This window comes from Gopherus evgoodei, chromosome 2 (assembly GCF_007399415.2).
Source record: "Gopherus evgoodei ecotype Sinaloan lineage chromosome 2, rGopEvg1_v1.p, whole genome shotgun sequence".
NCBI classification, from domain to species: Eukaryota; Metazoa; Chordata; order Testudines; family Testudinidae; genus Gopherus; species Gopherus evgoodei.
The window spans coordinates 149,379,180-149,395,168 of NC_044323.1; the positions used below are offsets into that span (position 1 = coordinate 149,379,180).

The 15,989-nt window shown below is 46.9% G+C and overlaps 1 protein-coding gene across 1 annotated transcript in view; it reads left to right on the top strand.

Annotated features, from left to right (window-relative positions):
- The window catches only part of TCF7L1 (transcription factor 7 like 1), a 120,580-nt gene that overhangs the window by 98,891 nt on the left and 5,700 nt on the right, over window positions 1-15,989 (top strand). Inside the window, 5 exon segments of the mRNA XM_030551883.1 lie at window positions 2,116-2,248; window positions 4,010-4,112; window positions 10,396-10,479; window positions 14,438-14,581; window positions 15,827-15,986. Coding sequence (XP_030407743.1) covers window positions 2,116-2,248; window positions 4,010-4,112; window positions 10,396-10,479; window positions 14,438-14,581; window positions 15,827-15,986 — 624 coding nt within the window.

Below are 15,989 nucleotides of genomic sequence, written 5' to 3' on the forward strand. Positions count from 1 at the left end.
GGAACCAAGCCTTGGTTAATTTTTTCCTTTGCGGGTGATCTTTTAAGTTGTGTTCAAAATAATTTTCTTAGGGAGGAAGCCAAGAGGGAATACAGAAATACCCATCTCCATTTGTTCTGGAGCATCCAGCCCTTCCTTCAAGAGATGGTTGTTTCAGTCCTGCAGCTGGACAGACTCACCTGGTTCCTGAGGCTGTTTGGTTCTCTCTATGCTGTGAGAGTTCATGATTCAAAACCTGTCACTGGAAACCTCAGTGCACACGAGGGATTAGATAGTCTGGTATTTCAGTCAGCTTCCCCCCATCCCAATGCAGTGTTTGCTCTGGTCCCTTTCTCATCCCCATCCCCTGCCAACCCTTATTTATTCCATCCTCTATCGCTAAGATTGCAAAACTGCGGTCATTATAACCCCTGGTTCCCACTCGCTGTGAGCTTTGCAAAGTGTTTGCCTCTGGGCCTGACGTTTTCCAGGGTTGGCCGCTGCCCAAAGTGAATTTTTCATTCTTTTACATTTGAGTAAAACCCCTCGAGGCGTGTTGAGTTCTAGAAGATTGACTAACGTCACACTTTTCTGCAGGCTACAGCAGAAAGTTCACGCCTGAAACCTGAGAACTTGGCCTGGACGTAGATCTCTTGTGAGATAGAGCAAGACGAGGCTGAAAAGAATTGCTTTAGATTTAACAGAGATGCCCCCTTGAAAACTACATACAGTGCATGTGCAGTAGAGGATGGGCTCGGGCGCATGTGCCAGCTCCTGGAGTGTTTGCAAGCTTTGTGGATGAAGCATCTGAATTTGTAAGCTACACCAGCCCGCAGTGAATTGCACAGAATACAGAATGAACAGCTGTTTGCCTTGTGGCCAAGTGGCTATGTACCCGGAGCGAGCAGCTCCTGGCCTGCAGGGTCCAAATGCAACAGCTGGAGAGCAGAGTTGGTGAGCTGGAGGAGCAGAGAGAGGGAACAGTCTACAGAGGAGGCATAGAAAGACGTTGTGGAGTAAGCCACTGAATTAACATCCCTGATCTTCCACTTGAGGGAGCCAGTCACATGATGGAAGGGCATCTAGTTGGGATGGACCTCTTTGTGACCACGCTAGTGGAGGCTGATGATTCCTCATACACCGAGGGGTCGCTCCAGGGCAGTGGGACACAATTGGAACTAGATAAGTTCATGGAGGATAGGCCCGTCAATGACTATTAGCCAGGATGGGCAGGGATGGTGGCCCTTGCCTCTGTCTGCCAGAAGCTGGGAATGGGTGACAGGCGATGGATCACTTGATGGTTACCAGTTTTGTTCATTCCCTCTGGGGCACCTGGCATTGGCCACTGTCAGTAGACAGGGTACTGGGCTAGATGGACCTTTGGTCTGACCCAGTATGGCCGTTCTTATGTTGTTATGTTGGGAGAAGCAGAGAGGCCATCGTGATCGAGGAGTGGATCAGGAATGCAGACAGCTGGGAGCGTGGTGTTGGTGAGAACTGTTTGGTGACTCGCCTGCTGGTGGGAAGGTTGTGTGGGTGACACAGGATATCCAGACTGTGGAGGAGATGTCCGGCTATGTGAAAGCTGGGGTTGGTATAACTTTAGAAATGGAGGACCTGATATGCCAGAGAGATAAGTCTGTGAAGGGAGGTGACCTCCAGAGCATCCCACAGTATCTCTTTTTACAAAAACACAGTGAACTTTCCAGTAGCATATGAAATGCAGTGTAGAGATGAAACCCTCCGTCTGGGTGCAGCAAGAGATTCTGGTGGATGTAGAGACAGCAGTTCTGGGATGTGTCATCCCTGCAGCTAAACTACAGGGCAGCAAGGATAAAACTTTCAAAAGTACCTGAGACCCACTTTCAAAAGTGGCTTTGCCACTTAGGAGCCTAAATCTCATTGAATGTCCATGGGACTCAGACCCCTAAATGTCTAATTCACCTTTGAAAATGGGACTTAGCTGTCTTTGATAATTTTACCCTAAATCGCTGTTGGACAGAGGACTCCTATGTCACTTGGGTCCTTTTGAAATTCGTACCCGGATCCCCTTCTACCCTGCTCTTTTGTTTCCTTCTGCAGAGGATTCTGCATTTATTTTTCAAGTACAAATGCTTTCTTCCTTTTCTCTTGCAGTCAAACAAAGTGCCCGTTGTGCAGCACGCGCATCACATGCACCCGCTGACCCCACTCATCACGTACAGCAGCGACCACTTCTCCCCGGGCTCACCTCCTTCCCACCTCTCGCCAGAGATCGATCCAAAGACAGGTGAGCTGTTGGGGCACAGAAGCTGGCATGTAAGGGGGTTCCCAGAGTGAGTCAGTCAGACACAGGGACAGATGAGGCAGAGTACTAGGATACTAGCAAGGACCATAGAAATCTTTGGGCGGTTTCCCTTCCAGATTTGTGACTTTGCTGCAGAGGCTTTTTGACTTTCCTAACTCTTGCAATGCCATCTGGTACTAACTGTCTGACTCAAGGACCATCATCCACAATGAACTGCTGCTGCATCAGATTTTAAAGGAAAACCCACCAAATCTCACAAGCTACTCAAAAGGGATCTGTGGTCCTGGCTGTGCTGACATTAAAGCAGCAGTTGGCTTTGGGAGATGCAAGACCCAGCTTGTCTGAGGATGCAGAGAAGCCAGACATACTTGGTAGGGGATGTACCTATGTACTTATTGGCTGGCTTAGCCAGGAAGATTGCAAGTTACCAAGCCATCCTGGCACAATACAGTGTTTATTTCTAGGTCAAGCACTTCCCATTCAGAGAGGATCCAGACTAGTCATGTCATTCCTGGAAGGCTGCCCATGCCTCACGGATGACACAGCATGGGCAGCCTTCATCAGCCAATGTGCACATGAGGGTGTTTGACCTGCTGTTTGAGGGACCAGCTATAAATTCGGCGATTCCTTGGCTAGATTGCTTGGCCTGACACAGCCTTTCTACTGGAATTGGTACACATGGTTCCACTCCCAGCTTTCATCCGCTTCTCCCCGCCCTGTCGGAAAACACTCCCAGCAAAGGAGTTGAGTGAAGTAGCAGTACGCAGGCCAACCACCTGCAGGATGTTGGCTGAAACACACAGCTAGCATTGGACAGAGAACAGACAGCCTGGGACGGTTTTTACCATCAGACCCTTATCCATTCTCTTTGGCGAACATCTGACCTGTTTCCAGGTGACAAAGAACACTGGTGACAGTACAAAGGGGATATGCCATTCAGCTCAAAGCACTCTCTGGTGGACAAGCAATGGTCCCGTATCTCTTTACCAGAAGAGCAACAGTACACTTCAGATGTGGGAGTACCTACAAGTGCTCTCTCCTCTGACAGCTGCAAAACCAGGACAGTAGGATTTTCCTTGCTGCCATCTCACCCACACATCAGGCTTGCTTGCCCATTATGGGGTACTGTACCCTCCCTGCTTCTGCCACACCTAGGAGGAGCCTAATCCTGCATCTTGTCCAGGGCAGGGCTTGTAAAGACCTGGTTGTGGCCATGGGGCTTCTTGTTTGTGTAAAAATCAGCAAGTCCTGCGGTAAACCGATATGAAGAGCTCACACCCTGTGAACCAATGTACTTCCTATGCCCCCGGCTTTCCCTGGCCCCTGGTAACCAGCACAAGGCAGGCAGTGTGAGGAGCGGGGCAAACTGGGTATTAGCTTTGAGTCTCAGGTCCTGGTTGGGCAGCATTAAAGGTTGTTACGTGTGTGTGTAGGGGGTTTCTTTCCTCCGTTTGCAATGAGCTCTGTGCTCAGCCATCCTGCCTGGAAGGCCCCTTTGGGAAGAACATCTCCCTGTGTTGAGCAGACTGCCAGGAGATACCAGCTCAGAGTACCAGGACTAGCCAGGAAGAAATACCATGCCATGGTGTTGGAGCATGCACATCCTTTTACAGAGCACGGTTCCTGCATTCAGTATACTGGCAAGGTAGTGCAGGAGTGTGAGCAGCCTAGCCTGACAGCTGTGACCCTGGGATGCCATTACGGTGATTTAATGCCTGTTGTTTATTTTCTCCCCCATCACAGGAATTCCACGACCACCTCACCCTTCAGAACTGTCTCCTTATTACCCGCTGTCTCCTGGCGCTGTTGGCCAAATTCCTCATGCATTAGGCTGGCTGGTACCACAGTAAGGATCAAGATTCACCCTATAACCTTTCCTTTCCTTGTGCCTCCTGCTTCTCACCTACTGTGGCAGATTTCCGTCTGCAAGCGTAGAATTCTGCACCTTCTCAACTGACTGAATTGGAATTTCTGCTGCAGCTGGACCCTTTCCAGTTCTGTGCTGTTGTTCCCTGTGCCTGCCGTGGATTGGACCAGGTTCCACATGCTTCAAGTGTTCACTGAGTTCCCTCTTGCCTCCGCAATCACTATTTTTTTGAGATATTACCGACAAAAACTATGTTAACCTATAGTTGGAGAGTGGAGAGCATATGAGTCATTTAGGATCAAATACCTTACAAGCTCTTGTGGGTAGCCTCCAGACCAGCATGAGAAACCCAGGAAATTCCAAGTTTAACTTTAACTTAAAAGAAATCCAAGCATGATAAGGTCTAGAAATGCAGATAGGCTATCCAAACAACCTTAACTCTGCCCTGAAGTGACACCATGTGATAGAATCATAGATTAGGGCTGGAAGAGAGCCCAGGAGGTTATCTAGTCCAACCCCTTGCTCAAAGCAGGACCAACCCCAACTAAATGTTGTGAGCAAGACACAGGAAGTCATTCTTCCGCTCTACTCTGCACTGGTTAGGCCTCAACTGGAGTATTGTGTCCAGTTCTGGGCACTGCATTTCAAGAAAGATGTGGAGAAATTGGAGAGGGTCCAGAGAAGAGCAACAAGAGTGATTAAAGGTCCAGAGAACATGACCTATGAAGGAAGGCTGAAAGAATTGGGTTTGTTTAGTTTGGAAAAGAGAAGACAGAGGGGACATGATAGCTGTTTTCAGGTATCTAAAAGGGTGTTATAAGGAGGAGGGAGAAAACTTGTTCACCATAGCCTCTAAGGATAGAACAAGAAGCAATGGGCTTAAACTGCAGCAAGGGAGGTTTAGGTTGGACATTAGGAAAACGTTCATAACTGTCAAGGTGTTTAAACACTGGAATAAATTGCCTAGGGAGGTTGTGGAATCTCCATCTCTGGAGATACTTAAGAGTAGGTTAGATAAATGTCTATCAGGGATGGTCTAGACAGTATTTGGTCCTGCCCTGAGGGCAGGGGACTGGACTCGATGACCTCTCGAGGTCCCTTCCAGTCCTAGAATCTATGAATAAATCATCCCAGCCAGGGCTTTGCCAAGCTGGGCCTTAAAAATCTCTAAGGATGGAGATTTCACCACTCTCTTAGTGAAATAGTTGTTCTGCAGAAAAGGACCTAGAGGTTACAATGGACAAGAAGCTGGATATGAGTGAGCAGTGTGCTCTCGTTGCCAAGAAGGCTAACAGCATATGGGCTGCATTGGTAGGAGCATTGCAGCAGATCAAGGGACATGATCATTCCCCTCTATTCAGCACTGATGAAGCCACATCTGGAGTATTGCATCGAGTTTTGGGGGGCCCCCACTACAGAAAGGATGTGGACAAATTGGAGACAGTCCAGCGGAGGGCAATGAAAATGATCAGGGGGCTGGAGCACATGACTTACGAGGAGAGGATGAGGGAACTGGGCTTATTTAGTCTGCAGAAGAGAAGAGTGAGGGGGGATTTGATAGCAGCTTTCAACTACCTGAAGGGGGTTCCAAAGAGGATGGAGCTCGGCTGTTCTCAGTGGTGGCAGTGTGGGAGGTCTAGGTTGGATATTAGGAACTGCCGCTTAGCCAGTCGGTCTCCAGTCTGTAGCAGTGCATGGGATTGTTTCATCCGAAGTGCAGGACTCTGCACTTGTTCTTGTTGAACCTCATCAGGTTTCTTTTGGCCCAATCCTCCAACTTGTCTAGGTCACTCTGGACCTATCCCTACGCTCCAGCATATCTATCTCTCCCCCAAGTTTAGTGTCATCTGCGAACTTGCTGAGGGTGCAATCCTTCCCATCATCCAGATCATTAATGAAGATGTTGAACAAAATGGGCCCTAGGAACGACCCCTGGGGCACTCCACTTGATACCGGCAGCCAACTAGAAATCGAACTGTTGATCACTACCTGTTGATCCTGACAATCTAGCCAGCTTTCTATCCACCTTATAGTCCATTCATCCAATCCATACATTTTTTGACTTGCTGGCCAGAATACTGTGGGAGACCCTTTCAAAAGCTTTGCTAAAGTCAAGGAATAACACGTCCACTGCTTTCCCCATATCCACAGAGCCAGTTATTTTATCATAAAAGGCAATCGGGCTGGTCAGGCATGACTTGCTCTTGGTGAATCCATGTTGACTGTTCCTGATCATCTTCCTCTCCTCCAAGTGCTTCAGAATTGATTCCTTGAGGACCTGCTCCTTGATTTTTCCAGGAACTGAGGTGAGGCTGACCGGTCTGTAGTTCTCCAGATTTTTCTTCTTCCCTTTTTTAAAGATGGGCACTATATTTGCCTTTTTCCAGTTGTCCGGGACCTCCCCCAATCACCACAAGTTTTCAAAGATAATGGCCAATCATATCAGCCAACTCCCTCAGCACCCTCGGATGCATTAGATCCGGTCGGCATGTCCAGGTTTCTAAATAGTCCTTAACCTGTTCTTTCACTACTGAGGGCTGCTCACCTCCTCCTCATACTGTGCTGCCCAGTGCAGTAGTCTGGGAGCTGACCTTGTTTGTGAAGAGAGAGGCAAAAAAAGCATTGAGTACTTCAGCTTTTTCCACATCCTCTGTCACTCGGCTGCCTCCCCCATTCAGCAAGGGACCCACACTTTCCTTGACTTTCTTCTTGTTGCTAACATACCTGTAGAAACCCTTCTTGTTACCCTTCGCATCCCTTGCTAGCTGCAACTCCAATTGTGCCTTGGCCTTCCTGATTATACCCCTGCATGCGTGAGCAATATTTTTATACAAAGCTGTTGCCAAACTGGATCAGCCTTGTATCCATCTACTCCAGCATCTTGTCCTTTAATGTGACCAGCACCAGATGCATTACAGGGAACGTGCAAGAGACCCCACAGTAGGCAGTTTTGGGATAACCTGACCCCCCAGCGTAGTCCCTAATTGTTAAAGAATGGGTTAAAACTGAAGCCTAAGATTACTATTACTCCCAAGATGTTTGTATAATTAATTATTCTAACTCTGGTTTCTCTTGTTGTTCATTTATATGCCCAGTCCCGTTTTCTGCCTTGCTAAATTCTTGGCCTTGAAGACTTCCTGTGGTAATGAGTTCCACAGGCTAATCACATGTGGAAAAAGTATTCCCTTTCCTCAGTTTTGAATTGTTCACCTTTCAGTTTTATTGAACTGTCCCCTTGTTCTTACATTATGAGGTGGGAAAACAACGCCAATCATTTCCATCTCTCTTCATAGGAGAGTTTTTACCAGGCCTTTACTCACTCTCATTACCCTTCTCTGAACCCCTCTAGTTCCGCAACTTCCTTTATCATATGGGTGCCCAGTGCTGCACACAGGATCCAGATGAGGCTGCCCTATTAGTGTCTGTAATGGCTTTATAGTACTCTCTGTTGTTCTCCATCCCGTTCCTTATGCAGCCTAACATCCTGGTTACTTGTGTGACTGCATCTGAACCTGAAGCAGAGCTCTCCACTGCGTTACACACACTGTGAGACCCAGGGTCTTTTTCTGAGTTGATACAGAAGTCTTTGAGGTGTATTAAAGTGTGTTCTTTCAATGAGTATTACTTTGCATTTATAAATATTGAACTAAATCTGCCATCTTGTTGCCCAGTCACCTGAATCTGAAGTTCCTCACAGTCCTGTCTGGATTTAACCAAATATCTTTGTCATCTACAGATATTACTCCCTCACTGTTCACCCCATTTTCCTGGCCATTAATAAATATATTAAACAAAACTGGCCCTGATACAGGGCCCTGTCGCCCCTGCTTTTAACTTTTTTTTGGTCCATTTATTCCTGCTTTTTCTCCTGCTAGTTTTTTATCTATGGCGATGTTTTACCTCTCACCGCATGTCAATTTAGCTTCTGTAGTAGCCTCTTGAGAGACTTTGTCAGAAGCCTTTTTCAAAGTCTAAATAAATGATGTCATCTTCTCCTTTATCCCCTACTTTATCAACACGTTTAGAGAATTCCAACAGAAGAGTGAGACGCAGTTTTAGTGAGACACAATTTTATTTCAGAGAAACCATGTTGGTTAGACCCTAGCATGTCATGTTCGTCCACGTCTTATTATTCTGTTTTTAATTATTGTTTCAACAAATTTACCAGGTACAGATGTACAGCTGACAGGTCTGTTATTCCCCAGATCACCCTTAGAACTTTTTTAAAATACAGGTATAACATTTACAGCCTTCCAATCCTCTGGTACAGTAGCTGCTTTTAATGAGAGATTGCATAACTTTGCTGACAGCTCAGCCACTTCATACTTTAACTCCTTCAGAGCTCTTGCATGGACCATCTGGGTCTGGTGACTTATTGCTTCTTAAACTATCAATTTCTTTCAGCACCTCTGCTTCTGACACCTTAGTCACTAATAGAACCTTTATCCTTATTACCAGGCAAGAAAGGGACCAGGATGGGTCTCTCTTCAATACTGATGCAAAAAAGTCATTTAGCTTCTCAACAATGCCCTTATCTTCCTTTATTGTGCTTTTTAAACCCTGATGATCCACCAGTCCACTCATAGGCTTTCTGCCTCTGATTTACTTATAGAATTTCTAGTATTTGATCTTTATACCTTTAGTGCTCTGTTTTTTGAAATCCATTTTAACCCTCCTTCTTATATATTGCCTCCTGTAACATCTATGATGATGCATTTTAGTATTTGTGATTCCATATTGGATTAAATTGATATTTAAAGTCACAAGATTTTTTCTTTCCTCCTTATTGTGTCATACAGGGCAGAATACGGTTGTTTGGGATCCCTGTGCATTTCTATTCCATAAATGTTTGGTTTTCTTTAAATTTAATCTTACATTTTACTTTTGGGGGGCTTAGAGTGCTTGTTTCTGTGATCATTACATCAGCTCTGTAATGTATTTTACCCTGAATTGCTAATAACAGATATAAGTAACCTTGACTCCCTCTTATATTAATGTAATTTTGTGGGTATTCCTTGGTCTTTAAAAAACTTAAGTAAAAATTGCATACCTGAACCCTGGCCAGGAACCCAAAATAACATTCCATGTGATATTTCTAATGGTTTGAAGATGGTACAGTATCAGCCTTCCATATATAAGTAAACTTTCAGGGGAAGAGTCACTGGGATGCTGTTGCTACCTTCGGCTGTTCTGCAGCAGAAAGCAGCCTGAGCATATAGGCCAGGTAGCTGGCTTTATGGTAGCTTTGCATCACCAGAGCAATGAAGAGCAGCTGGGAAGGAACAGAACTGTCTCTCTCGTATATCCGGCCCCCTTCCTCCCCCCCACATCCCCCACACTCGAAGAATACTTCCTTTCAAAATGGCCACTTCCAGCTGTTCTCAGTGGCAGCAAGGCCCCATGGGTGCCCTCAGTTAAGATGCCTTCTTTTAAAATGGATACCACTTCCCATTGTTCCCGATAGGAGTGAAGCCAACGTGTCTTTGGGGAGAAGTAAAACCCCTATGTTGTGGGTGTCAGGGAGGAGGAAATGAGCAGAGTGGATAGAGGCAGGAGTCATCTTTGCTAAGGGCAATCTGTGGCCTCAGTCCCATAGGAACAATGGGAGATGGTTGCCATTGTAGGAGGGCATTTTCAGAGCAGGGGCAGCCTTTTTCTCTCAGTCTCATTGAGACCTGTAAGAGATGGTAGCATTTGCAAAGGCCAGTTCTTCGTGGAATGAAGTAGAACACATTCTTCAGCCTCTGCTGAAGAAGAAACTTTCCATTGTGGAGAACAATGGCAAAAATGATCAGAAAACCTAAACAGAGTCTTTAGATGTAGCCTATGAACAAGATTTCAGTGAGTTTTAACTGTGGCGGGAGGTTTGAAGAGTCTTGTGTTAGTTCTACTGTTAAGATAATTCAAGAGACACTCAAAAAGGACTGAGGGAGCGGGAGCTTCAGTTATTAAAGGACCCATTTTAAAGTTATTTTGAACTCAAAAATTAATGGATTTATTTGTAAATTCTCAGAAACATATTCTGTGTTCAAAGAGTAAGTGCTTTATTTTGTGCAGGACATGCTGTATTTGGCATACCTAACAAAGAGGGCGACTCTTGCTTTACAGTACAAAGTCAGCCTGAATACAGAGCTGTGACAGGCATATTCAGAACATAATCAGAGGGAACAGGTCTTGTGGCTTCCCTGTGTGTGATGTTTTCTTCCTTTTGTGCTTCTAGTAAGGACTTTTTTTTTTTTTTTCCTTTGCTCGTCCATTTTAGGCAAGGACAGCCAGTGTACTCCATTCCTCCCGGGGGATTCAGGCACCCATATCCTGCCCTAGCTATGAATGCCTCAATGTCCAGGTGAGTCCACACTGGAGTGGAAGGGATGTTGGCAGGGGTAGGTTTCAGTCGGGATTAGAATTAGAGAGTGCAAAAGCTTAACAAGACCCCCAATGCCAAGCAGACAAAACCCCCTTTCCTGTAGAGGCAGGGGTTGTGGTAATAGAGGTCTTCCTGGAAGAACATTTGTGCTGAGCAAATAGGAAGGTCTGTGACACAAACGCAGAAGAACAAAGAGCCGGGGAAAACAGGCGAAGTTCTGCTTAACAGCTAACAGCTTGAATCCCTGTGGTCCACAAGCTGAATGGGGAAGGCCCCTGTCCAGTGGCTCCTGCAGGCCCCAGAGATGGGACCTGTGAATTTGTCTCCACTCTCAGAGGCCAGGCGTGCTCCCATGTGCCACTCAGAACCACTGAAATCTGTTACCTGTGGGAGGGATTGCATCTCTGCTCTGGGGCAAGCGGCCCCTCTATCCTCCGCCTGTCAATGGGTGTCATGTTGGAGGTTCTCATGATGAAACTTTTCAGTATTTCTTCTTAGCAGCTTCAGTGGGGGGTTTCTTGTGTCATTGAAAAAAAGAAAAGTGAATACATGTTTTCCAGCCTTGTTGTGTTCGAGCCATTGTGGCTGAAGCCTAAAACTAGTTGGGGTTGAGATGTGCCTATCTGCACACAAGACCAGTACAATTTATACCTGCGTGACTAGCTGAGGGCCATTCTTTGAGGGGAGCACCACCTTCCCTTTTTGCCAACCTGGGATTTGGGGGAAATGGGAAAGATGCCTTCGGGTTCTCCTTAAGAACGAGGCCTTCACTCCCCATCCCAGAGCACCAAGAGAGGAGGACTGCCCAGCCTGCGTTCTGTGCATTGCAGACCTTCTCTGAAGCACCACCACAAGGCTAAGAAATTGCTGGATCCATGTTACACAGTGGAAGATGATTGCCTTACTTTATACTAGACACTTATGGCACTGTTGGCTCACTGCCCTTACCTTACTTTGTGTCAGAACTTCGACACAAATTAATTGCTCCCCTACCCGTCTCTGCTCTGGCTCCCAGCTTGCGCTGTGTTTGGTCTCGTAATTACTAGTTGAGCACCATCATCCGTCTTGGATGTGATGCTGTGTTCTGAACAGTCTGCTATCTTTCCAGTGAGATTGTCAGTGTCACTTAGGCCTTTTGGAAAATCCATCCGCAAGAGTTTAAATATGGAGAGGCCTACATCCCCCAGTGGGATCATCTGGTTCTTAGTCCTTTTACTCAGCATCTAAGAGATTGGTTCTTTCTTCGTCCTCTGTTCAAGCTGTGAGCTCGAGATTTGGGCTAGACAAGATTTTGTGCTCATGTGGCCATACTGGCCATCTGTAGCATCTCAACATGTTTTGGGATCAGGTGAGTGGCTGCTCCACATCCACAAAGAGAGGCTGATTTCCCTGTCCACCTTCCTCTCTGATTCTCTCCAACTTGTGGTCATAAGTAAATCAGCAGCAGCTTGTAACGCAGGATGAGAATTCATTGGATTCTGTCCACATCTCCGCGATGGAGCTGGAACCAGAGTAGGGGATGGTGACAGACAGACTCAGTGTGCCTGGTCAGAGTTTCAGGTGCTTGTTTGTTACCTTGTTTGAGAAGCTGGACAGCCCTATGGTCCTCTGTCCAGTCCCTGTCCATTTAACGAGTTATTCAGTGTACTTGCAATTGCAAGACAAAGGCAGGGGGCCTTTGGGCACTACTTGTGTCACTCCAAGCAATTGCTAGGAGGCCTGATGAGTGTTAGCATTTCCAACCAGGCCTGGAGCAGGAAGTACTTTATTTGCTGTCATAGAAGCTGGATCATGGATGCACAAGCCTCATGTGACAGACGTTAGTCGTGTTGATTAATCATAGAATTATAGGACTGGAAGGGACCTTGAGAGTTCCTCCCACGCTGAGATGGACCAAGTAAACCTACCCCCATCATTGACAGGTGTTTGGCCAACCTGTTTGCAAAAACTTCCAGTGACGGGGATTCTACAGCCTCCCTTGGTAACTTGTTTCAGAGCCTAACTCCCCTTGTACTTAGAAACCTTTTCCTAATATCAAACGTAAATCTCCCTTGCTGCTAATGAAGGCGATTACTTCTTGTCCTGCCTCGGTGAACAATTGATCACCACCCTCTTTGACACCTTATTATGTATTTGAAGACAGTTATCATGTCCCCCCTCCACCTTGTCTTCTCTAGGCTAAACATGCCCAATTCTTTCAAGCTTCCCTCATCGATCGGGTTTTCTAAACCACTTAAAAATTTTTGTTGTTCTCCTCTGGCCTCTCTCCAATTTGTGTATGTTGTTCTTAAAGTGCAGTGCCAAAAACAGGGCCTAGTACTCCAGATGAGCCTTACAAATGCCAAGTAGAGCAGAAGGATGACATCCTATGTCTTATATATCATACTCCTGCTAATATATCCAACGACAATATTTGCCTTTTTCACAACACCTTCATGTGACGGAGAGGTGTGCAGTTACTGTGGGGATGAGGGCAGTACCAGAACCTATACAGAACAGAACAATAGTACATCATCCTGGACAGTGGAATCTGGGTGACTCGAACTGCCCACTGTGGGACAAACTGCGCCCCACTATTATACAAGCAAGCTGGCAGACCTTCAAGGCTGTAGCCCAGGGCAAAACACTGGCAGAGGGGCTCTTACTCCACATATGATAGTCCAGCTTGGGCAGGGTCAAATTGGGAAAACATAAGAATGGCCATATTGGGTCAGACCAAAGGTCCATCTAGCTCAGTGTCCTGTCTGCCGACAGTGGCCAATGGCAGGTGCCCCAAAGGGAATGAAGAGAACAGGGAGTCATCAAGTGATCCATCCCGTCACTCATTCCCAGCTTCTGGCAAACAGAGGCTAGGGACACCATCCCTAATAGCCATTGATGGATCTATCCTCCATGAACTTACTTAGTTCTTTTTTGAACCCAATTATGGTCTTGGCCTTCACAATATCCTCCGGCAAGGAGTTCCACAGGTTGACTGTGTGTTGTGTGAAGAAATACTTCCTTTTATTTGTTTTAAACCTGCTGCCTATTGATTTCATTTGGTGACCTCTAGTTCTTGTGTTATGAGAAGTAGTAAACAACACTTCCTTATCTATTTTCTCTATACCAGTCATGATTTTATAGACTTCAATCACATCTCCCCTTAGCCCTCTTTTCCAAGCTGAAAAGTCCCAGTCTTATTAATCTGTCCTCATACAGAAGTTCTTCCATGTCCCTAATCATTTTTGTTGCCCTTTTCTGAACCTTTTCCAATTCCAATATGTCTTTTTTGATGCTTTCCTGGGCTCCACCATGCGCTCTGTAGTCACATGGTTTGGATCCCTTCAAGCTCTGCTCCTGATAGCAGCTGTGGCAGGATGGTTTGTGAGGAGAGGCAAATCTTCAGTAAGCAGATCCGAAACCATTTAGGGGTTTAAAAATGAAAATCCCAACTGGTAGCTCCCAGGGAGTGTGTGTTAGCAGAGGGAGAGCCTGTGCTCTGCATTGAAGCGATGGCACGTTCCCATGAAGAGCTCATTACAATAATCCAGGCTTGGGCTGGGTACGCATGGCAAGGTTCTGCATCCAAAAACCACCTTCATCCTACCAGGGGTAGCTAGAAGCTCTCAGAATCCGGCAGGGACCCAGGACCCCTAAATTGAGGGAGGCTGATTTAATCCTCACCAGCTTGTCTCACACACTACCAGCATTAACTGTGTCTTATTTGGACTCATTTCTCACCCAGGAGTCCCGCATCTGTCGACACTGGGTTATCTGCGTCCTGCCACAGGAAGGGTGTGGCCAAGGGGTAGGACATTGAGGAGTCCCCGGGGGAGGGCATGTGCCTGTGGGTGGGGTATGAGGAGCTGGGTACAGGGAGAGATTTGCACTGTGTGGCTGGGGCTGTTGCCTTTATTTGTAACATCTCCATCCCGCTTTTCTATTTCCCATGCTTCAGTCTGATGTCCAGTCGGTTTTCCCCCCACATGGTCTCGCCTGCCGCGCATGGCCTCCACCCTTCGGGAATCCCACACCCCACCATCGTCTCGCCCATTGTCAAACAGGAGCCCACGCAGGCCAGCATGAGCCCCGGAGGGAATTCGTAAGTAACTGAGCAGCACAGCACCAGCTGGATGGGGCAGGTGACAAATAGGACTGGGATCTGTCCTGGGTGTCTTGAGTGGCCTAGATCTCTTGGTGGGCTGGATGCAGCCAAGCAACATGTGTTTCAAAATAGCAAGGTCACAATTCTAGGAACAAAGAATGCAGGCCACACGTATGGGCTGGGGCATTGTATCCTGGAAAACGACGATTGCGAGAAGGACTTAGGGGTTATGCTAGAACTCACCTGTTAACGAATTTGGAGGTTTTTCTAAAAGCTCTGCTCTAGTTCAAACAGGAATTAATTCAGGGCAGTCCTATGGCCTGTGCTATGCAGGAGGTCAGACTAGATGGTCACAGAGGGTCCTTCTTCCCTTGTAATCTATACATCTGGTTTAACACAATAGCTGGGCAAGGCAAGCTCTGTGGTGACGGGAACAAGAAAGACTTGTTCACTAGACTTTCCGGGAAGCAGATGTTCCATGTGAATTCATTGCAAGTGCCAAGGAAGAGTTCTTCAGTAACTGCCTGGCTGTGCTCACGCCTGGTTATGGGCTGAGTTTATGCCAACTCTCTGGCCCTCTTCTTTGTGATGTCCCATTAGTTAACCCATGACTGACTAAGCAGCTGATTTGCAGCCTTGTTGTTCCCCTGCTTACTGCTATCTAAGTGGCTGGTTATCACCTTAGGCTCCCACCCTTCCTAGTGGATTACTGACAGGTACATTGATCACGCTGTAGCTGCTTGCCTCTTACTCCTTGTCTGTTGGATTTCTGCTTCTTTGACTTTCCATCGCTGCCCTTGCCACCATTTTCCTTTCTTCTTAGATTTGCCTTTCCTTCCCACTCCCTATCTTACAGCCCAGTGGGATGTTATACAGCTTCTCCCCTTACTGCGCTCTGCCAGCCTTGCAATCCTAGCCATCTCCTGGGATGTGCCTTGTGTTTCCACTCCCAATAAGCAGCCCCACTCTCTCCTCTCCATCTTACCTGTGGTGTGAAAGACATGCTGTAAAACCCACCTGGAAGAATAAAACCAGAAGGTGACATCGTCTGGACAGGCATTGGTGGGCGGAAGGGGTCTGCATTCACCTTCTCCAATAAGAAGATGTGTCCCCCAGAGCTCTAGGTGTCTGGCGGCCATTACAAAGAGACACCACTGCATGCTGTGTAGCAAGGGGAAGCTCTTCTGCAGCGTGGCAACAGTGGGTGCTGCAGGTGTTTACTGGCCCATGTGATGGTTCCAGGAAATCCCCCGGCAGTGTGAAGAAGGAAGAGGAGAAAAAGCCCCACATAAAGAAGCCGCTTAACGCGTTCATGTTGTACATGAAGGAGATGCGGGCCAAGGTAGTGGCGGAGTGTACGCTGAAGGAGAGCGCGGCCATCAACCAGATCCTGGGACGAAGGGTA